The sequence below is a fragment of the Pangasianodon hypophthalmus genome, chromosome 8, assembly GCF_027358585.1.
Source record: "Pangasianodon hypophthalmus isolate fPanHyp1 chromosome 8, fPanHyp1.pri, whole genome shotgun sequence".
Classification (NCBI taxonomy): Eukaryota; Metazoa; Chordata; class Actinopteri; order Siluriformes; family Pangasiidae; genus Pangasianodon; species Pangasianodon hypophthalmus.
This window is the reverse complement of record NC_069717.1, coordinates 19,041,379-19,059,759: the sequence shown is the minus strand read 5'-3', so window position 1 is coordinate 19,059,759 and position 18,381 is coordinate 19,041,379. Positions and strand designations below refer to the sequence as shown.

General features: G+C 38.9%; 2 protein-coding genes across 5 annotated transcripts in view; one reads left to right on the top strand and one right to left on the bottom strand.

The window, feature by feature from the left end:
- ralgps1 (Ral GEF with PH domain and SH3 binding motif 1) overlaps positions 1–18,381 on the bottom strand; it is a 118,856-nt gene that overhangs the window by 54,840 nt on the left and 45,635 nt on the right. For all 3 annotated transcript variants that reach the window (XM_026925137.3, XM_026925139.3, XM_026925138.3), the window contains exon 8: positions 17,682–17,808. In XM_026925137.3, coding sequence (XP_026780938.1) covers positions 17,682–17,808 — 127 coding nt within the window. The remainder of the gene's footprint in view (positions 1–17,681; positions 17,809–18,381) is intronic.
- Positions 208–14,391, top strand: angptl2b (angiopoietin-like 2b). 2 transcript variants are annotated; one of them, XM_026925140.3, is made up of 5 exons: positions 208–1,016; positions 5,868–6,766; positions 10,412–10,605; positions 11,672–11,942; positions 12,634–14,391. In XM_026925140.3, exons 2-5 carry the CDS (start codon positions 5,905–5,907, stop codon positions 12,831–12,833), a joined length of 1,527 nt encoding a protein of 508 aa, XP_026780941.1. In that variant the 5' UTR covers positions 208–1,016; positions 5,868–5,904; the 3' UTR covers positions 12,834–14,391. The 2 variants fall into 2 exon arrangements, with proteins under 2 accessions (XP_026780941.1, XP_053092399.1); XM_053236424.1 differs by lacking the exon at positions 208–1,016 and adding an exon at positions 1,043–2,034.

Sequence of the window (18,381 nt, the reverse complement as noted above, 5' to 3'; positions counted from 1 at the left end):
ACAGAGAGAGTAGAGGTGAGGGGTTGTGTGTGCATGTGCATGTGTGTGTATGTGTGTGTGTGAGAGAGAGAGAGAGAGAGAGAGAGTGAGAGTGAGTGAGTAAGAGAGAGTGAGAAAGAGTGAGAGAGACCTGATGGGTGGGGGATTTGTATCCTGCTCGTAGATGCTGTTGTGCCAAGAGGCGGGGAACTGGGAAGAGGGGCGGTACTATCAAACATTACTGTTTGTTGAGACATTGTACCAGAACAGTTTTTCATTTAGAGGAGACAGATACACTTGAAGAGAGCTTATGTACACTAGTATGACAGAGGTGATGTATTCATCTCAGAGAAAGTGACAGGACACACACTCACTCTCTCACACCCACAGGCTGGCTGACCCTGGGGGATTCTCATGTCTCCCCAAAGCACTGAGGAACTTCAAGCAGCTGCTCTTCTCTGCTACGGAAAGCCTGGAGAACATCTAAACCAACTGTCGTTTCCTCTTATGTTCTCTTTGGAAGGCAGCCTCTTTTCCCTGACAGCTCTGGGTTCCTCTGGGGTCCCACATTAGAGGATCTATTTACAAAACAAGGACTTCTGTTCAGCTCACATGGTCTTGTAACCAAGATTTTGGGATCTAAATCAAAGGCTACTGGTTCATATTTCCATTTCCAGTGCACAGGACTTTGCAGGTCCCACAGGTTGTTTGTCTCATCTAATCAATTTTGAAGTCTGAAGAGGATTGTAGAGTGTTTGGGACTTTGACAGCCTTAGCGTCGGCAAACAGACAAAGCTGATTAATTGGAGGCTTGGGAACAGAGACCTGTCTCCACTAAACATTTAGGACACATACCAGCAAACAGCAGGAGATTTACACACCGAGAGCAGACAGAGAGAGACTGGGAGAGGAGAGAGGGTGAGGGGGATCCTGGAGCCATCAAAAGCTGTAATGACTAACAGAGAGACTTTGTAAATCTTCCTTAATACATCTGCAGGATACTGAAGTACTACTGCTGGAGAAGGCGAAATTATCTGGTAAGACTACCACTTACTTCATTCTCTGCAAATGACAATGGGTCACAAGTCGCAAACATAATTGCTTCTGTCTTACCACAATGCCACATTTTAAAAAAAACTGCTTGTATTTTCTAATTGCATGGTGTTTACTGAAACCTAAAGTCAAGAAGCATAAAACCAAGAAGCACAAAGTTCTGTTCAGATTTTGTGGTTTGAGCTATTCTGTAAATACTGTTAATATTTTTAAGCTTTACCTTCCTATTAGGAGCTATTAGAAGCTGAAATTCAGTCACATACACAGAACAATTAAACACTGGGACAAGTTGAAATTTGTGGGGTTAAGCTCTACTGTGCTCACATGAAAACCAACGGTGAGTCACAGATGAGAGGAAATTCGGGATTCGGCAGTTATGTGTGCTCTGCAATGAATGCAATGAATACACACCTTTTCAGTACATATCTGCATACATATGTGCACAGAGTGTAGATATATAATACTATACTACTAACCTTAACCCTTAACCTTTTTTTTGATGACCAGCCAAATATTTCCCCACAAAGTCAAAATGATTATTCCGATCATGAGGAATACCCACACACACACACCAATACATATACACACACATGAACAACAAATAAGTCATAGCGAGTCAGTATTGTGAATAGTGCCCTCCAGTGTGTGTTGTGTCCTCAACAGCATCATCTACTCTGCCAACTTCAGATTTGAAGGAATAGAGGGAAAAGAATTTAAAAGAGAGCGGAAAAAGCATAATTAGCCGCTAACTCGTCACCTAGGATTCAATGAAGCAGAAGGTAATGACAAATGATTTGATATGAGGATCGGATCCTTGCTCCTCATAATGACATGAGTACTCTAAACACAGTCCAGGTAGAGAGAAAAGAGATTAGGAAGGAGGTCCCGGAGGAAAGGAGTTCTGATACTGCATAGTTCGAAACAGAACAGGATGAAGATGCTGTGAGGGACTGTTTCATCCCTCAGGAAGCTCTGTCCAGCTGCAGTGTTGGAGAGACCAAGGTAGGGGGGAAGAAAGTACTGAATTAAGCTTTGTACACTTTGCCAGGGCTCTGTTTGGATAAGGGGGTTTTAGGATGATCACTGTGGCTTATCAGAAAAACAGCATCCTGTCACTTGAATAAGTGTCATTGAAAAAGTATGCAGCCAGTGATATATGCAGCTGCTATAGTCACACAAGATTGGCACAATTTGTGGATAAATTTTTGAAAAAAAATGAAGACAACGTTGTCTCATAAAAGCAGTTATGAAATAAAACAGATTACATGCTATGAAGCATTTTGTCCATTTAAGCAAGTAGATGGTTTAATGACATTCTTGTTAAACTGAAAAAGCCTGTTTATGGCAGATTAGTACACGAGGTTAGTCAGATATTAACAGTGGACCTGGAGCAAATGTGTGTGATGGTAACAGTATGAGGTCACTAAGTCAGGAGTTTGAGGCTCATCAGCTGCTACATGTTTGTGTGGGAAGGGAGGGGATCTCACTTTGCTCTAATGAGCAAGGAAAGCATTTATGGAATGCCATGCTCAGGTTAAAATGAGAGGGGAAACAGAGAGAGGAAGCAAAGTGAGAAACAAAGAGAGAGGAAAGAGAGAGAGAGAGCAAAACTAGTAGTTATGCTCACTCACCTTCTAATTACCAACTGAAACGCAGCTGCACAGACATCTCAGAGTGGACTAATAGAATTTGCTTCTGTCCCCTGGTTGTTCTGTAGACACTCCTGAGACCAAGGTTTAGAACTTAGACTGAAAGGTTTAGTTTGACACAAAAGCATTAACCATGTTTTTCTTGATTACTGTAATCGCAAGATTTAAAATTAACCTCTCCCAAAATACCTACAAAGCCTGAAGATATTTGTATGTAGTCTGTCACTGGTTACCACAGGCTGATAAAAGAGAGAGACCATCACACTCTGACCTGCCTGATACGAGTGTGTGTACATGTAGGAGAAGGGGAAGAAATGAGACAATTATTCGTTTACAAAACCTCTTCTACTATTGCCCTTACAGAGTCACATCTGCCCTTGTATCTTCTGTTTTTTCCACTAGCCGGGAGACTGCCCCATCACTGTGTATGACGACACACAAACCCAGACACGCACATACAGACACACTCAACTCATTTTATTGTGTTTCTTCACTTGTGGGTCTCCACACAGTTTATAAAGGGTTCTACACAAACACAACCACACACACAGACACACACTCACACAGAGGTCATGTTCCTCAAAGCAAACATGAATCCACACATGTTCAAGTGAGAGTGAAACCACAACTGATCTACAGTTAAACACAGGCATTGCCTCAATGCTGACACTAACTGCTATGAGAGTTCTCATTGGTCAAGTAACAGTTTCTCCTCCAGTTGACTGTTCAACCTATCATTACACATCTATTAGAAGCTCTGTCAGGGATTTCCTCCATGTGCCCCATGAGAAATAGACTTCCCACAAAGGAATGCATTATTATTTTTTCCTTGAAGCACAAAAGTGGAAAAACTGATGAGATCAGGGTTGCTCTTACGAGAACTGTTTTACAGACAAGGGGAGGAACTGTGGAGAAATTCTATTTTTTTCTTTGTTTAAATAAAGGATTTGTGGCTGTTAGTGATTTTTTTTTTTTTTTGCACTTGATCTCATTGATTCAATTAGTAGGACAAGGTGCTGAGCGTCTTCTTCTTTTCTTTCTTTCTTTTTTTTTTTTTAAAGCATTTCATCTGTTCATAACCAGTGATCAAAAACTCTGGAAGAATGTTCTATGAGACTGTTTTAAATTGCAAGGTGACCAACTGAATATGCCAGTGGCTGCATTTTGGTCAGCTTCCATTTCATTAATGCTAGTCAGGGGGAGATAAATCGCTGAGAATAAATGATCTAGACTCACCACAGTTTCTCCAGATCACGCATGTGCACTTTCCATGTGACACGTGTTATCCCAGCCTCATTCCTGGTTATCACTACAATTACACATCTGTCTTTTATTCTATCTTTCTCTGTTTTTATCCAGATATGTTTTTCATATCCCAATCATCTCTAGTCATATTTAATAGTAATCTTTTTTCTTTTAAAACATGGACTGCAGGGACACTTCTGGATTTACTCCCAGATTTACAAAGATGTTGAAAAGCAAAAGCACTGAACACTCCCATCCTTCTCTCTAGAGAATTCTAAACAGAGCCTAAGGTCCTAAGTGTCCGTCTTTTGATCAGTGAGAACGAGATGACTGGTGGTCTTGATTACTAGACCAGGAAAGATGAGAAAACAACAGATATTTCCAGCTCAAGCTTGCATATCATACACAACAACGAAAGTGGGAAAAAAAAAAAATACTGGCTAGAGCAAAATATCACAATATCCTATTTACAAAAGCCAATACAGACTCTATAGACAGTGAATCTTATAAGCACTTTAATATTTAATGACCTAGCTCTACCTCAGTGAAGCACTGTATTTACGTGTACATGGATGTGGACAGAAAGTTCTGTGTGTGGTAGAGCGCTGTTCTGCAACCTTATCCACCGGCAGCTTTCCATTAAAATCCTCATGACAGCATATTATTCCTTCTTAGAAGCCTCTCATTCACCTCCATTCATGTGTCTAGATCCAGTTTTCCTAATAAGAAACCACTGTCAAGTCAATTTAAAATTTAGATAAACATCACAGAAAACTGCCAGCATGGATTATAGCAGGCAAACAGTGACAGACTAGGTCTCAGACTGTCTGATTGCTGTAAGGTTTGGTTGGAAATCATAGGTAACAACATCTGCACTTTTCATCAAAGTGCCACAAAGTGTGATTTGGCCTGAACTGCAGACTGCATCAGAATTTCCACTCTCTGTGAGGTTAAAGCCTGAAGTCAAAGATAGGAGGTGGTGTCTGCAAACACTCATTGCAGTGGCAGATAGCCAGATCAGAACAATGCCAGGACATCCATACAAACAAATTCAACTGACATCATTAAAAACAGTCCCGATCACCTAGCAACTAGATTCAGGCTTCTTATCTGGTGCACTGTGTGGGCCGCTCGCTGTCGAACAGGATGTCAGGGATGGACTGCTTATGAGAATGTGGGAGAGTTTAGCTTATTATAGGAACCCAGACCGTGTTATCCGCTAAGTCTAATGACCCGCCACTAAGTAAACAAATGCTGAACCTCAAACACTGATCATAATCTGTCTCATCTGAAGCTTTAAAGAATGCGGCTTCACTCTGGAATCTCCAATCAGGCCAAGAGCTTTCCAAACTGAGGTAAATGACATGCCATAATCCCTATAAACAAACCAATACTTTCCAACTACGCTCCTCACTTTTTCCCTACCAGCTGTACAGGAACATAGTAATATGACAGACCCATCATCCTGTTGAAATGTAACCTATCCCTGGAGCCCAGGAGTGCCCAAGACTGCAATAAAAACAGGAGCAGCCTGATGTTGCTGCTAACAAGCTCTCTGGCATGTGTATAGCTCAGCAAACAGGCAAAGGTGACACACTGCCCATCTAGATCAGAGTAGGATGTATTATATGGCTTAGAGCGGCATGTGCAGGCAAGTCGAGCTGGAAAACATGCTATGAGAGGATCTTACAATTTATTCAAATGATTGTATCTAAGTCCTAATTTACTAAAGAATGTAAGGTTTTGTGCCAGCTGTGGAGCCAGGCTCCACAGCTGGCATAAAGAATCTTTAGCCCTTAGTGATGTGTATCTGGCATTTCACAAGGAAAAAAAAATTCTTTAGTTGCACATTTCTGACAGTTTTACAGGTTTTTCTTCTTCCTCACTATACTCTTTAATTCCCCTCCCCTCATCTCTCATACTTCCCCTCATCTCTGACAGCAAATCACAGCACAATTAGGTGTGTGTTGGTGTTACCATGGAAGTCCCTGCACTGGTCTTGATGGTTTTGCTCCTGGTGTGTGATCTGTTCCCCTCACTGGAAGGTAGCACTGGAGTTCAGGAGTTTGACAACAGTGATGAAGGCCCAGAGCCTGGATTCCTCTCAGGTTCACGCACCCGCCGGGCCCCAGAAGTCCCTGCCCAGGACAAGTGCTCTTATACCTTCATTGTTCCCCAGCAGAAGGTCACAGGTGCTATCTGCGTCAATTCAAAGGAGCCCGAGGCTGTACTGGAGAATCGGGTGAATAAGCAGGAGCTGGAACTTGTTAACACTGAGCTCCACAAGCAGAAGAGGCAGATTGAGACTCTACAGCAGCTCGTGGAAGTGGATGGTGGTATTGTCAATGAGGTGAAACTTTTGCGCAAAGAATCACGCAACATGAACTCTCGCGTCACGCAACTCTATATGCAGCTTCTCCATGAGATCATCCGCAAGAGAGACAATGCACTGGAGCTTTCTCAATTGGAGAACAAGATTCTGAACCAGACCTCAGAGTTGTTGCAGCTTTCCAACCGCTACAAAGATCTGGAACATAAGTACCAGCATTTGTCATCGCTGGCAAACAATCAGTCAGCTCTCATTGCTCTACTTGAGGTACAGTGTCAGAGGGGACCCCCAGTGGTGGCACCTAGACCACTGCCCCAACCCCAGCCACAGCCTCAACCTCAACCTAGGCCTTCTCCACCTATTAACAAGCCATACCAACCACATATGTTCAACCGCAACAACCAGATAACCAATGAGATCCAGAGTGATCAAAACCTCAAAGTGCCACCAGCTCCATTGCCCACCATGCCAAGTGGAACTCACAGCCCTTCTACAACCAACAGGCCATCTGGTGAGTTTCAGTTTTTACTCTACTCTCTTTACTAGGGTTAGAACAGCGAGGTCACTAGACATTGTAAGAATTGTACTGTCTAGAGTCTGAATTTTCTATACTTAACAAATTTCCTGATTTCCAGCATGGTTTATTATATGTCATCTCAATCTGGTTATTTGTGGATCCATACAAGCATTAAGAACATTACATCATTAAGTATCCAAAGGTTAAATAAACAATTTACACTACATTTCTTAAGTAACTAGACAATGACAACATAGGAATCACAGTCTTTGCAAATATAGACCCATCCAAGCTATTTCAGGGGAACATACAGCTGGATTCTGAAAGAGGCCACAACCACAAAAAGACAACAGTGGCTGACCAAAGAATACTTTCAATCTGCTGAACATCCAGGAAATACACATTAAAGACTTAAAAATGAAAATCAAGTGGGTTTTTTAACTGACTTTCCTCCATATAACTTGAACACACATAGTAGTGTGATACATCATAATCTCAAATCTCATTTTACCTGAAGTCATTCAATAATCAAATGAAAAACCCAAAAACCAAACCAACATCCAACCAACCAAACAACAAAAAACTGAAAAGAAAATTCACTGATCCTTCTAGGGATTTTGTTCATTTATTTGACAAAGACGCACTTTAACAGACTTAGGCATACCCTTGTCAATAAGCCACACTATGAGTTCACCAAATCTGTTTAAACCTGGAAAACGTCAGTGGTAGCTCACGTTGTTCAACCTGCACATCTGTCAGCAGTTTATCTTTGTTTACACAACGGTCTTTGTAACATAGTGCAGTCTTTGTGTCAGTTAGGTATTGTAGAGCCTGCCTGCTATTAACAATCAGAATTTGAGGCATTTGTTAAGCTGCAGAATTAGTCTGTGTTTTTCTGTTAACTCTGCAGTGACAGTAACATAATCCTATTATTTACCTGAGCAACCTGAATGGAAAAATGAAAAGCAAATTTAGATGTGGTTTCCTATCAAGCCTCAGAGTAAATTACACTTAGAGGTTTATGTACTTATGCCCATTAGGGATCTAAATATAAATCTACTTCTGTACAGATGCTTTGTGACGATGTCTAGTGTCTAATGTCTATGCTATAAAAATAAAATTGAACCGATATGGTTAGTTAGAGAGTGATAGATATGTTAGGGCATGTGTGGAAAGATTAGTAATAAGCTATCCATTTGACCATCTGTTTCCTCACCTCTGTTGAACACCTAAACCTATCGGGGCTTAAAAAATGACATCGAATCAGTCACCGAATATTTAATAAAATCAGTAACAATTCATAATTCATAGTGGAAGCATTAACATATAATAAATCAAAACTCTGAATAGCTTAACTAAACCATGTAAAGAAAACTAAAATTTAGAATATGGAAAAGAAAAAGAAGGACAAACAGTGATTGTCTAGTAGAAGCCACTAGCTGGGGAATAAGTACTGCTTCTTATTCCCTAATTGCATATATTTGGAAAAAGTCTGTGTTGTGGCAACCAGTCCATACTGGAAAATCCTCCACAACCAATTAAACAGGGGGAAGTTTCCAGGAGAAAGTTTAAAAATTGCTGACACACAGTTTTGTAAGTAATAGTCTAGCAGGCTCCAGGATAATAAGCCAACAAACATAATAGTCTGCTTACATTTGTTTTTATGAATACTAACAGGACAAGCAAACTGAGCTAATGCTGAGCTAATACTGAGCTAATGCTGAGCTAATACTGAGCTAATGCTGAGCTAATACTGAGCTAATGCTGAGCTAATACTGAGCTAATGCTGAGCTGAGCTAGAAAATGTCTACAACTTCTAAAACTTCTTCCACACATCAGAACGTGCACAGAATCCATTCCCTAATTTGCTAGTTTGACAACATTCATATTCACCACTGATATTTAGCTTAAGGAACTGCTGTCCATGTTGGAATATTAACTGAGTGAAAACGAAACAGTATACAAAGTGGTGTTTTGGTAGCTTCATAAGAAGAATGCTGAAACAAGTAATGGTTGAGGTGAGAAGTTAATAAGCTGTGTTTCTGTGGTTTCTGAGATCATCAGGCTGTAATAAATACTGGAAGCCAGACAGCATGTTACTGTAATTAGACCGATGATTGATACGATCTGTAGAGTTTAATGCTAATGGATATTTATCAAGTAATCTGAGGCTGATAACATGCAGGAACAAATATTTATGAAGCTTTGGCTTATGTTGAGTCTAAAACCCAAGAGCACACTGGCAGGCAATTATACAAAGACACAAATGTACAATTGATGAGTTATTATGGTAATTAAAGACCTGTTTAAAAAGGACGTTTACTAAACCTATGTATTTAGTTCATCAGCATGGTCGGACGTACTTGTATCTGTTAATTGCTTCAAATATTTGTATTTGTATCGGTATTTAGATTTATGTTATCGGTATTTAGGAGTGGCCTAAACCCACTTTTTTAAAAATCCCACTCATACGTTTATTTATTATTTGTTCATTTGTTTGTTTATGTTCCTGCCCATGGCATTTTCTAACATATTTTAAATTTAATTAGTTCTACTGTGTTTCCCAAAATAGACCTAAACATACTAGTAGCCTGACCAGGCAGTTATAAAGGATGAATGAAAGAACACTGTAAATAAACCGCTGTTAATGCATTATTGGTTCATGTTAATAAATGTTGCATGACCTTGTTTTTTCTCTAATCTCAACCAGACGCTATGTGTCACGGTCTGGCATACTTTCTTTAAAAAAAAAAAAGAAAAAAAGATAGATTTAGAAAGATATGAATAATATGAAACCTGTCAAGATCTCACCATGTGAAGGGTTTTCCCACACAGCCTTTAACATTTGCTCTCAGGGTTGTGGACCTCGGATGGAGATTTGGTACACTATCATTTGAAAGGATACGAGTGTTAAATTGAGTTATAACACCACATTTAGTTACAATCTGCTAAATTAGAAGAGAATGCAAAAAGCTTGTGGTTACAGTTATATAGTTATGGTGATATGTCACAGAACTTCGGAGTAACAGGGAAACTGGTGCTAGTCAACTACACTAAACCAAAGAGCATAAAATATTTTCTCTTAAGGATGCAATTCTGAGAGCTTGTACGAAATATTATTTATTGGAAGTTGGATCATTTTTGACACATCTACATGAAAACATTATTCTTGTTTATGGAGCTTTAGAAATAGGAAGTGTATTAATCAAGTTGCAAGAGTTGCACGGTATTAGATTCAGGCCACTCTTCAGCCTTCATGTTGTGCTTGGCGTGCAAAACGCAGGCATTTTCCAAGGCCAGAAACGGCAGCCAAAGTATATGCCAGTGTTGTGTTGAGAGCTTTACCAGCTGAAAAGAAAAGGAAACAAAGGCATGAGCCACAGTAGATCACTGTGGGCAGCCCACTGAAACAGAATAACCCCCTCACACTACAGTAATCCCAAAATTGGAACGTGAGCACAGGGGAATCCCACTAGAAATAGTAAGAGACTCCCTAAAAAAGGAGAGCACTGCTAGAGAGGGCTATGATTCAAACTTTGGGATATGAATGAAGCACTACAAAGAAGAGTCTTCACATTAGTCTTTCAAGTCAGGAACAAATGGTTTATTTAGTCATTTAGCTTCTTTTTTTTGCCTTAGGCCCCTGGAAAGACTGTCTGCAGGCCCTGGAAGATGGCCATACTAACAGCGGTATGTACCTAGTGAAGCCTGAGAATACCAACAAGCTGATGCAGGTATGGTGTGACCAAAAACAGGACCCTGGAGGCTGGACAGTCATCCAGAGACGCATGGATGGCTCGGTAAACTTCTTCAGGAACTGGGAGACATACAAGGTGAGAGTAAATGTGGCTATGTCTTCTTGTATCTTGGGGAGTTTATTTAAGTAAGCACCAGTACATTATGGATAATTTGAAATAATCACATACACACCTGACTAGTGCTGGCAGTGCAAAACCATAGCTTACACTTGCTTTCAGCTACATACCAGTGAAGTGAAGTAATGATCTGAACTTTGATTAGCGATGACTACTTTCTGATGCTTTGACCACTTCAGTCAATCTATCATGAACAACAGCTTCTAGCAACGTAATCTGATTTAGATAATCTGGACCAGAGGTTGGTTCAGCCTTTGCAATCAATGGAGGGCCAATGAAGAACATATGCTAAGCAGAAATCACCACATTGCAAATGGCAAGCCATTACTTAATTATGCCCTGAATATGTAACATTATTATTACAGAGAAGGAAAGAAAAAAATTCATACAAACCTTTTACTTAAGCAATCTTGGATAAGAGTCTCAAGCCTTGCAACAAGATGGTGGTAAATGTATGCTAAAGCTCACAAACAGATTATTTTCAAGGATATTAGCTGAATCCCTTCCAGAATTAACAATGGACAACTTATAAATCAGGTCTGTAAGACATGCTTGATCATAGTGGAAACACAAAATACAAGAGTACAAGGGCAGAAGGAGTTTTACACTGATGGAAAGCATATGCTTACTGATAAAAACCACATGCGTGAGAAATAGAGCAGGAGAGGCTGAATCTCTAGAACCACACTATCCATACACCTACATAGACCTAGAATGTAATATTCTAACCTTAGCCTATAAGTTTTTGATATTTATAAATAGTACAAGGAAACATTAAAAATCTCATAGTGCATTAAGATATTCTATTTTGCAGATCATACATTTGGTTGCTCCATTTTTCTGTATGTTATAGTGCATGGATTATATGGTAAATAGTGATTAGTAAAAAGTAAACATTCAAACAAACAAGGGCAATTTTATAATATTTCTTTAATCAATGGCATAAGCTAATCACCATGCTGAACAGTAGGGCTTTGATGGAGAACCAATAAGTGTAGAATACTGTCTCTTTTCATTCACACAGCAAGGCTTTGGGAATATAGATGGAGAGTACTGGCTAGGGCTGGAGAACATTTACTGGTTGACCAATCAGGCCACTTACAAGCTTCTGGTGACCCTGGAGGATTGGGCTGGGCGCAAAACATTTGCCGAATATGCCAGCTTCAGGCTGGAACCTGAGGCTGACTTCTACAAACTACGGGTGGGACGTTACCATGGCAACGCCGGCGATTCTCTCACCTGGCACAACGGCAAGCAGTTCACCACGCTGGACAGAGATCATGATGCATACACAGGTAGGGACTTGAATTTATTGATTTATCTAACTTATGGTAGACATCATATGTGTGATATAGTACATGATATCACAATAGCAAAGTGTTTTAACTAAGAGACTAGTGGCAAGACCAACGAAACGTTCACAAAGGTGTCATCTAAACAAGTACCAAAGCTAGTGAATGCTTCCATTTAAAACACTTTACCATTTACCTACATACCATTTGGCTAGTTTAACTCAATGTTACTTAATTTTTTACATAGCCATTACAGTACAGTCCAAAAGTTTGATATTATATATATATTCCAAATGTAATATATATCATTTTAGTTATGCATAGCATGCATGTTCTAATATCAGGTGCTTATTAAGAGAACCTTTAAAAGTGTCTATTAGGTTCTTTCATGTGTTTTTGCATTTAAATGAATTGCGTCATCAGCGATTAAAAAAAAAAAATACTACAAGATACTATGCTACTGGTGTGTGAACAAGATTATGTTTTTAAAAATCATGTAAGAATTTCGTAAAAATAATTTTTTTAGAAAATATCATTACATTATTTCCTTTTTTGATAATCATCAAGTGAAACCAGTCCAGTTGGTATTGCAGTGCTGGAGCCTGCTGCAAATAACACACTTAATAACTCATTACAGCTATTTATGAATGCTTACTTGGACAACCAGAAAAAAAACAGCTTATTTTTCTCTCAGGTAACTGTGCTCACTATCAGAAGGGAGGCTGGTGGTATAACTCCTGTGCCCACTCCAACCTGAATGGTGTGTGGTATCGAGGTGGGCACTACCGCAGCCGCTACCAAGACGGAGTGTACTGGGCTGAATTCAGAGGAGGAGCCTACTCCCTAAAGAAAGTGGTGATGATGATCCGCCCCAACCCCAACACTTTTCACTGAACAGCATACAAATCAGAGGAAAAGACTGAAAACTATCCCTCAACATCCACACTCGTATATATAGCCTACACATACAGAAACGTCTAAGATGTTTATATTTATGGTAAAAGGCAACTTTGGGGTGATAAAGGGGACAAGGGGCAGAAGAATTCTCCCTAAATTCTTGTCATCAAGAAAACGTATGGCCTTCATATTCCACTTGTCATAACAGTTTCCGCTTTGTGGTCATTTGGAGAAATGATTTGCAATACAATTTGTTTACCCAAAGAACAGAAAACACAGCTTGTCCTCACACAGACATTATAATTGAACTTCTGCTCATATGGAATAGATTAATCTATTTTTGAGTGATTATATCAAATATCTGATAGCACAGCAAGGAATTGGTGCTTCAAAAAACTACATGTGGCATGAGACACAGGATGCACAATCTGGTGGTAGACAAGTTATGCTCTTTTAGTTTTTTGTAAAGCACAAAAGAAAAAAAAATCCTGATAAGTGGTTGATTATTTCAATGATTACAAATCACTGGCCAATTTCTTGAAAATGTAATCCTTGAAAATCTGCAATACCAGAAAGAAATTGGGCAAACGGGTCATAAGGAGTATGGCTAGTAGCAGATTGATGCTTTGCCACTACCAGTATAAATCTGCTGGAAAATGTCTGAAACTGTACATTGGAAATGTACTGAAAAGTCCTGATATATTCAATGAATGCCAACTCACTGTTATATATACTGCTGTTAGCAGTTAAAAAAAGCCAAAGGGAAAAGAAAAAAAAAAATTCCAGTGGCCAGTTTGAGCAAGGCAGCTGATCCTACCTATAAAAATAAACATCCACAAGGGCTTTTAGAGATACTTATCACAAATCTAATGAGCTACACAACAACAGACAGGCAAACCTTCCTGGTGCTATCTGAAAAAAAGAGAGTTCCTATGAGTCATATATCTGGTACGTATTTATTCTTTCTTGAAGTTTAAAGACAAAAAAACATATCAATACTGCAACAAATTCATATCAATGTAACATGATAAACAATTACGGTACTTCTTTTTTTACTATTACTACTGTTAAAATGAAATCCAATATTCCATAATATGAATAATATGAATTAAGTAAGAAAGCTGTATTAGAAATGAAAACGTTCTGTATAGAGCAACAGTATGAGTAAAGCAGTTAAAGTGTGTTAAAAGCCTGACCCAAGGCACAGGGGTCTCCATTAATTCCATCACCTCCTGGCAATATCACCTCCTGGCCAACTTCCTGGTCGTATATCTTGATATAAAATGAAGTTTGTACTATGTCACTATCAAGATTAGGTATTCTTTGTGTTTATTATAGATTTTGCTACATGTCCAGGTTTGCCTCTGAATAATGAGAAATATTGTACATAATGTACAAATTTAAATGTTGGAACCAATGAGACCCAGCATATTTCTGTATATACAATGTTTAGAGAAAATGTTTGTACTTCAAGTGTAACAAATGTACCTGCATCATCAAACTGTTGCAACAATAAACAAAAATGTACGGCCTGTTGTACAGGTATATGAGGAGATTTGCTGAATGGTAAATGTTTTGCAGAAACAGTGTTGCCTGTTTGTGAGGTTGTCTGTTTAGATCGCAGGATTGGTTAACGATCCTGCGTATAGAAAGTCTTTAATAGGCAACATACTTAAAAAATAATAATATTAATAAAACAAAAAAAATAAATAAACTTGGGTATCAATACATTGGTACTCCTGAGTGTAGCCTAAGGGCACAAGCACACTACATGCGGCACATACATCACTCCCCGCTCCCTGTGTCTATACACCTAGGTGGCTGATTAACAAACTGCAGATGTGCTATTTTAATATTTAACCAAGCAGTTCAGCTGCTACTTGCTTGTAACCATAGTTGGTCCTGACTATAGACAAGCCACTGCTTGAAATATGACAGAAGGAGCAAGTAAGACTCAACAAAGAGGCCGTATTATGTAATAAGTCCTGCCTTTCGCCAATAGTCTTATTAGTAAATATGCAACGAGAACAGCCAGGTATAGGGCACTACTGTCACTGCTCCTGTTCTGACTATTTTTTTTTTTAACTAAATGTTAAGCAAGTTCTCATAATAGACACAATATGCTTTAGTTTTCTTTCTCCACGCCAAAAGCAGCAGCCAAACCTAATAATTAATGAAGAATAAGAGTGAGATACAGTTTATTGTGAATTAGTTGTAAAGAGATACAGTTTTTCCATGTCAGTATACTAGATGTTTTGAAATAGAAAGTTCATGCAGCTGCTCTGTTTTTAAAGACAGCACCCTGGTATTTTCTTTAAAAAAAAAAAAAAAAAAAAAAAAAAAAAAAAAGACCCATCCATTTCTTTTTTCACATACATTTACACGTCTTTTTTTTATCTTACTAATGTGTCAACCTACTCTCATTGTTACCAAACGAAACAGCTGTAAATAAGGTTGCCGTCATCAAGTCTCTGCCCTGCTTTTTGCACTCGTGTAGTAGCACATGTGGTTTTTGGTGTTTTACTGAAGCTACAAAGACCATAAATTATTTATACTGAGGATGCAATGTGAAGATGGCCACCAACTGAACAGATTTTATTATAAGGACTTTGTTCTAACTCAGTAAGAGCACCGACAGTTTCCGAAACCTTTTGCCAGACAGCATTTCAGACAACATTACAGACAATCGAGATAGTTCTATAAATAACTTTTCATACATGACTTATTGGGAGGACCATATGATAGATGATCGCAAATGTCCAACTAGTAATTCAAAATAAACAGAGTTTTCTTTGTTTTTTCCAAGTTAGAACTCAGAAATACAGAGTTATGAGATTTAGTTGAATGTAAAAATGAATGGGTGCAAAATTCTGGGTGACGAATTTTGCATTCATTGTGCACCTAACTTGAGCAATGTGTGTGCATGGATACATAATCAAATACTGATATATCATTTTTTTAATTGCAAAGGATGAACACAGAGCTGCAGCGTACCTCAAACCCACAATAATGAATGAGGAGCAAAAGTGTGCTGAAACTTAAGCATGCCTGAGGCCCTTCCTGTCCCTCTCGTGAAGCTGGAAAACCCTTGAGTAAAATACCACTGTTGGTCTAAATCGAAACAGTAGACACATACCGGGTAGATCAATGGCAGTTCCATTCTACATGATTGAGATAAATATATCAATAAATACCAGTGACAATGCCGATAGGAGGAAATTAATTGAAAAGTTATGTTCATGTGAGCAAGGTGTGTAGCAAAGCCTGACCAAAGAGTCACAAGTTTAACAAGCCCATGGATTCAGTACAAATGAGAGCAGAGCAGCTGGAGACATTATAATGAGTCTTCCATGCTGACTACAATGAGTAAGCATGAGTAAGACCCAATGAGCTGAAGTGGTTTCACAGCAGGGTGTTGGTTTTGGATGAACTCAATGAAGGCATTCATCTGATATGTTGCCATTAATCTCTACCGAATTTCCACGGGAGATTAATTTGTCTGTAAAACCCTGCTTACTAAGATCCCTCTAACATCTGTCTGTCTCTTTCAGTTCTTTTCCACAGACACACAAGGAAAATACCACGGACAGGTGGGGGTGTATTAGTCATTATCTATGGCATAGATGAGGAGAGGCAATATTGGTGTTATTTACTTAGTGTTTCAGTGCAATTAATGAAATGGATTCACATAAACATCCAATGCTAGTTGGTACTTGAGTGATCACAATGGCTGAAAAATGGATGCCAGGTGTCTCTATTATTCAGTACATGAACAAGTGAATAGAGTACCAAAGCCCTACTGAATTCTATTTACAGTATATACCTCACATCTGTCATCACACATACATACACACACACACACACACACACACACACACACACACACAACCCCATGCTGTCTTTTCTAAACATTGACAAAACATCAGCACTGATGTAGTACATTATCTACAACATACAGTAAAAATAAGAAGAGACCAGAATGCAAGACCTTGAAATGAACTTTGAAATTTTCATTTGCAACAAGGACATCAGTGAAAGGCTGTGGTGTTGATTATAGACTACTCCACCCTGCTGAATCCACATGCCATGTAAGGACAATGGTTACTTATTCAAAAATGTATTCAAGTCAAATTTATGAATAGTTCAAATGAAATTAGAGAGCTGAATCTTCCTGTGACTAGCTGATTTCCATAAAGTGATCCTGACTGGCAAGAATATGTTAATTACTCATTTTTAAACATGAGTGTAAATCAGTAGTATGACATAAAGCATGCTGTTTTCTTTGTATGGGTAAAAGAGAGGACCTTTGTGGTAACGGAAATTTGGCTGGCAAATAAGGGTATCACAAAGCCCAGTGGAAACAGATCACTCTGAAAAGAAAAAGCAAGGTAAAATAAAAGTTTATGTTCCCATTAATAAGGAAAAATCCCTTTCTCTGGCACTTAAAGCCCAGTGAAGCATGATCTATTATTTGTGTTTAAAAGATTAGGGCAAAGCCAGAAGTAACTATTCATTAAATGTTCAAAGCTTGTGAAAAGCCTAGGATGTTTACAAGCACTCACTTGATGTAAAGCAAAAGAATCTAAAGTGGATACTGGTAACCAGTGAAAAGATAAATGACGGTGAAGAACACATCAGTGTGAAAGGCATGCATGGTAATTATATAAACCTGTCAGCTAGACAAAAAACTACATTCAACAGCACCACTTCCACAATGAGGCTTTAAGCAATCTGCGCCAGATCATTTTCAAAAACAATGAAGTCTTCTTACTGATACTAAATGGTAAATGGTTACGCCTTCACAAGACGCATCCATAAAAACATCCGTATATTTGGGAGACTCACCCAGGTAAGGGATGCAGGGAACCATTTTGAGGGACTTGATGTGCTCTCTCATCCGGGTGTAGTTCTCCTCTTTTGATGTCAAGAAGTCCAGCTTCTCAAAAGTGGCCTTGTCCTTTCGACTGATGAGCTATTTAAAGCAAAAGAAAAAGAAGTGTATTGGTTTTTGATAAAGAGGGGTGACATGACCTTCTTTGGTCTTTAAAAAAAAAATGTGTGCTTCTGCTAGTGACACAAGACAAATTTCTAATATATGGGCTTAGCATCGCTTCGTGTAAAACAAGACTAGAGAAGCCAGGTTTTTCCTGGATCACAGTCTGCCAACTGAACTTTTGCATAGTCATCTACAACACTCTAGAAAACATACAAAAACAGTGTAGCACTTAATATCTCTAACAGAGAGAATGATAGCCAGTGAAATGGAGCCTGGTGTCAAACTGAACCCGAGAGAGAAAGGATACATATGCATAATGCATAAAATCATGCAGCTTGAGTTGATGTTTACATCAAACATCAGAATGGGCAAAAAAATGTGATCTCAGTGACTCGGAGTAGTGGTTCCCACTGGGGCTTTTTGCTGTTGCAGCTTATTTGCCTCAAGGGTTGATGTGTTGTCTGTTCTGAGCTGCTTTTCTTCTCACCGTGGATGTAAAGAGTTTTTTTTTTTTTTTTGAGTTACAATAACCTTACTGTCAGCTCAAAC